This window comes from Eurypyga helias, unplaced genomic scaffold (assembly GCF_000690775.1).
Source record: "Eurypyga helias isolate BGI_N326 unplaced genomic scaffold, ASM69077v1 scaffold1380, whole genome shotgun sequence".
NCBI classification, from domain to species: domain Eukaryota; kingdom Metazoa; phylum Chordata; class Aves; order Eurypygiformes; family Eurypygidae; genus Eurypyga; species Eurypyga helias.
The window spans coordinates 29510-34891 of record NW_010227672.1 but is presented as its reverse complement, the minus strand read 5'-3'; the positions used below and the strand labels follow the sequence as shown (position 1 = coordinate 34891).

The 5382-nt window shown below is 39.6% G+C and overlaps 1 protein-coding gene across 1 annotated transcript in view; it reads left to right on the top strand.

The window, feature by feature from the left end:
* Positions 1 to 882, top strand: part of TRPC6 (transient receptor potential cation channel, subfamily C, member 6) — a 43175-nt gene extending 42293 nt beyond the window's left edge. The window contains exon 11 of the mRNA XM_010157038.1: positions 731 to 882. Within this exon, the coding sequence (XP_010155340.1) occupies positions 731 to 882 (152 nt within the window). The remainder of the gene's footprint in view (positions 1 to 730) is intronic.
* The last annotated feature ends 4500 nt before the right edge of the window (positions 883 to 5382 follow it).

Here is a 5382-nt window from a genome sequence, read left to right as displayed (position 1 = left end):
AAGGACATTTTGCAAATACTATTTCTACATCCATTTTGTATAACAGCAAACCAACTGAAGCTATGTCCTAGACATTCTGTACCCTCCTAAGCATGAGGATGCATTAGAGTCTAAATCCTATTATTAGTTGCAAGCCCTTCTTGCACATGAAAGGAGGTTGCAGACAGGTGGGTGTTGCTCTCTTCTCCCAAGTGACAAGTCATAGGACAAGAGGAAACGACGTCAGGTTGCACCGGGGGAGATTTAGATTGGATATTGGGAAAAATTTCTTCACCAAAAGGGTTGTCAAGCATTGGAACAGGCTGCCCAGACACCATGCCTTGGAGATATTTAAGAGATGTGTAGATGTGGCTTTTAGGGACATGGCTTAGAGGGGGTATTGGCAGTGATAAGTTAACAGGTGGACTTGATGATCTTAAAGATCTTTTCCAGCCTAAATGATTATATGGTTCTGTGATCTCACTTGCAGCAGAACAGCAGCTTCCATCTAATGATCATTTGAGTTTTGTGAAGACGTGATCTTTCACACTTTGGCCTCCAGATTTGATTCCTGAACTGCATCTTCATATTCCTATCCCTAAGCCACCATTCATCAAGGGGCAGGAGAACATCCGCTTTTTCTGTTTCAACAAAAAAATACAAAGAAAACCCATGATAACTGTGAGATATTTGGAAATTCTGTTTTTTTCTTTTGTTTCTCATCAGTGTGATTTTCTAATGTCTGTTACAGGTGAACTGAAGGAAATTAAACAGGACATCTCAAGTCTCCGGTATGAACTCCTTGAGGAAAAATCTCAAAATTCTGAAGATCTGGCAGAACTTATAAGGAAACTTGGGGAAAAACTGTCAATTGACTCTAAGGAAGAAGAAAGCAAGAGATAACCTAAATGTTTAAGAAATGCAACAGAACATTAACAATTCACTTAAAGCCATATTTCTGTTTTTCTCAAGTCTAGCTCACATTTCTACAACAGATTCAGAAATTAAATAGTTCCAGTTCTTTATTGAAAAACCACAGTGGCACATCCTCTGCATCTGCAGTAGGGAGGAGATACCACTTGAGTAAAGATACTTATTTATTCTTTACCTGCTGAAGAAAAGTTAATTTGAGATGATTTTAATATTCAATTTACCTCTTTTAGAATTCCAGTGGAATCCTGATAAGCCCAGTTATGAAAGATTAAAAACATAAATCTAAACTTTTCCTACATTAACTTGTTATTTTTGCAAATTTCCTTTTGTAGACATTCTTACATGTATTTTAGTGAAACAAAAGAGGAAAATTCCAGTATTCCACGTATTTATATAAAAACTATTTAATTTTTCAATTATTCCCAACTAGCAAAAAAACCCCAGCTAACTGCGTGTCTTAAAAATGTGCAGGATATTGAAATAATTTATTTGAACGTTTCCTTGAAGAGGTAGATTTCAGAATACTCAAAGCACTGTGTTACACTTTTTGCTACTTACCCCTGTCACCACTGGGCTATCCTGAAAGATATCTAGATTCCAGTGGGAGTTAGTGCATGAAGAAAGAAATCTTTTTCACCAAGTGTATTGAAAAGCTATTGATGAGGCCTGAAGAAAACTTCTTTAATCCAAGCTAATGAATCCTTGCTGTCTAATCTGTTCCAGAATTTCCAAGTTCTCCAGCTTTTATGCCTTGAACTAAAACTTTCAAACTGCAGGGTACAGGTTTGGATGTAAAGCTGGTAACATATTTATTTAAGGTGGAAGAAACTGAAATGTTAACTGCAAACCCTCTCTCTGAATTCTGGGAACATCATTCATCGGGGATCATGTTTCTCCAGTTAAACTTGTTTAAATAATTGAATTTTGTTCAGATCTATCCTTAGCAAACAATACCATGTTGTTCCAAAAGTTCCTGAAATCTCATCTTCTGTGGATCTGCATCCCTTGTCCTTTATTCCAATGGAGAAAGCTCAGCTCTTGTGCTGTATTCCCCAGGACTCCTTCAGTGAAGAATCTTCATGTCATCAGCAGAAGCCTCCAACACTTCCACCCTGACCCACTGCAATATTCCTGTGTCTCCTGTTAGACTGGAGAAGAGGTAGCCCATGTTGTGTCTGGCTGGTAGTTGTGTGACTGGCCAGCTAATACGTCCATGCAGGACAGTCAGCTGGTTTCTGTCGCTCCAGATACATACAGGCTAAATTCCATCTAATCATTCCCTCAGTTAATACAGTAATTTGGGTTTCTCCCTTCTGAAAGTCACCAATTCTGGGGCTGTCAGAGCCTCTGCTCCACTTTAAGCTTGGTCGAAATTAGTGAAAGGGCTGTGAAAAATTGTAACAGGATCATCAAGAGATAAAATGAACCAGTAAAATCCTCCTGTGTTTAGGAAACAAGGCTGAAAATCACTTGTCAGTAACGGCTTTTAAATTAGCATTACTAATTGTGGAATGTATCAGAATGTTTCTGCCTCTTCCTGGAGGTTATTTTTTAATGGGTTTAGATTTGTTTCTAGCTGAATTTACTGATAGTCCTTTTCTAAAAAACTGTTGGTGAAATCACTGTGTCTTTTCAGGGAAAAAAAGAGTATAGTAGGACAGGTTTTGAAATCACGTGGAGATGGGTGGAGAGGAGGGGCTGTGTCCTGCCTGGAGAGCAATGGAAGCTGCTGTGGAGGTTGATCTCTCCCGAGGGTGCTTGTTATGGTTTGGGGCAACTGCTCAGCCTTCTGCTCGGCCCTTACTTGAGGCAGAAATGGAATGTGTGGGACAGTCTGTCCTGTGGGCCTCAGGCGTAATGAACTTGGGGCTTCGAAATTTTTAATGCTTCTTCCTAGGGGGGAGGAGAAGAAAAGTGAGGTTTTCAGAGGTAGTAGAGCAGTCTGTGTTAAAAGCCACACTGTGCTGGCCTAAAAAAGTATGAACTACAGAATAGCTGGTTTCATAACTTGCCCTTGATCCTGAAAAAGCATGATCTCCTAACCTGTGGTGATCCACAGCGGGTCACATCCTCAGAGATGACCTTTGCTGTCTGGTCTTTGGCAGAGACGCTCTGGTTTCTGGGTCAGCTGCTGTGTGGAAAACGAAGGCAGTTGGGGTGATCTCGGGCTGGAAGGCAGCTGACACTGACTTTGCTGACCTTTGACCTTTCCTGGGTGGTTCTTGCCCATCTCCCTTGGCCAGGACTGGCCACTGGTTCTCAGTTCCCGCTTGAGTAGCATGGGCCTGGTTTTCTGAAGCGGTGAGCACTTACTGCAGCTCCGTTTGAGACCCTACTGCGCAAAGCACATCTTCCACCTCTGACAAGCTCTTCGGAAAATCTGTTGGTCAGAACTTGAGATAACAAGGACAGCCAAAGTTCACTTTCAGTAATCAAAAGCCTGTATTTCTGATCATTGTGATGTCCAATTTGGATCTGCTGCCTAGTGCTAGACGATGGTAAACCCTTCAATCTCCATAAACCCAATGTACGGAAATACATACAAGCAGTTCAAGATCCAGGCACTTTTAATGTAAAGATTTTTATTACAGAGGTAAAATGGACACTGTGAATTTGTTTAAGCCCAAATTTTGACTTACCTTAAAACTATAAGATCATAATGTATATATTGTATTTCATGAAGAAAATACATATGGATTTTTTTAATTCAATGAAGATATTTTATATGTAGTTATTACTCATGGAACGATTTGTTAAATATATTTGAAGAGGTCTATTGCCAAACGTAGTGTGACAAGCAATGTAATATTTAAAATGAGCACAATACCAAATATATTATTGTGATAAAAAAATTAAAGGTACCAGACTCAAAATGCCTTTGTGATACATTGCATGAACATGTTGGTCCTTCACTGGGAACCTTTGGCTGCTTTTGCTTGGGAGAGAGCATCGAGACCAAGATGGTAAAATACTTTAATTTGCTAGCAACACCCGTACAAAAATAGTTTCGTGGAAGGAACGAAGGTCTTGTCGTACTTGATTATACCCAAGGTCAAATATTTTGTCTGCTGTGACTTACTGTGGCTGATGCTAGGTGTTTCAGAAGAACTTTGTAGTAGGTAACAGATAATTTGCATGCTACATAGCTCTCCTTCTGGTTTCCAGTAAGAAAAGATTGACATAACTTTGATGAGGAATTCTTTCCAGATTATTTTTGTGAATTATTAGGATAACAAGACAGTCTTGCTACCTACTTAATTTTTTCTTTAAATCTTAGTTTTTTGAGCTCAGCAATTCAGTTTCTGCAGCAGCAGCTTCCACATCTAAACCAGACATACTATGAAGAAGCATTGCCTCTATAATTTTTTTCTCCTGAATATTCCTTAGACTTGGATTACAAGACATGGTGAGTAGAATCTGTCATCTCTTAGACATTCTCCTTTCTGTTCATGCAAACATATTTCACTAACAAATAAAGGAGGGTTCAAGATATTCTGAACTGAATAAAATGCAGTAAGAAAATACCCAAATCAACAAAGCTTTGTCCAAGGGTTTCTCTCACTCTTCTGGATGAAACTAAATCATGTCTAGCTATTGGGAAAAAGCCTTATACATCACGGAAGACTGCAGATACTAGGGAGTAATACTGCAATGCAAGTTTATGGTACTCAAGATTTGCATTAACAGGTCCTGATTAAGAGCTACAGGGTTTCACGTATAGATTCAAATATTCCAGGTTAAAGTCTGCTGTATGTCGCCCTATTTCAGAGCACTGCCCAGCCAAGCCAATAAATCCTACTGGTTCCAGAAGTGAGATCTACAGGTTCATCTGATTTTAGATGCCAGCCATGAAGACTTCTACATCTGAGCTCATCTGGACTTTCTTCATATTCAGTGGACAGAAATGGTCAAAGGCATGATTTTGTTTCATCTTAAGGCAGACATCTATCCCAGGTGAGTCACATAGTAGAAGTGGCCATTTCTCTCCAGTTTCTCTAAAGAAGCCACTGTAGCTGTTACCAGTGTTTATAATGAAGTGTGAGAAGTCCTGGCTTGGCAGAAATGAGCACTGCAGTACACTGCAGAGCCATGAACCATCACAGGTGCTCATCTGCTTGGAAGTGCTTGAAGCCATGAGGCCAGGAATTGAGGGGGGCAGGATCTAACCTACCTTCAGAAGAATCCAGCCATCTCCTAGCCATGATGGATGAGTACGGTTCTTCTTTACCATGTGGCAATATTATGTCTTGTCCTTCTTCATTAGTGTAACTGTGGGTAGACATAAATGGAAATACCCATTAACTTCACCTACCCCAGATGTGAGAAAAACTGTAACTTACTGTGCACATGGCAACTAAATTCTTGATGATGAACTAGGAGCTTTGTGATAAAGAGAAAAGTTCATATCCTGTGTTCTAGAACATTGTGGTGAGCATATATTTGCAATATTATGTCTTTAAAGTTTACAAC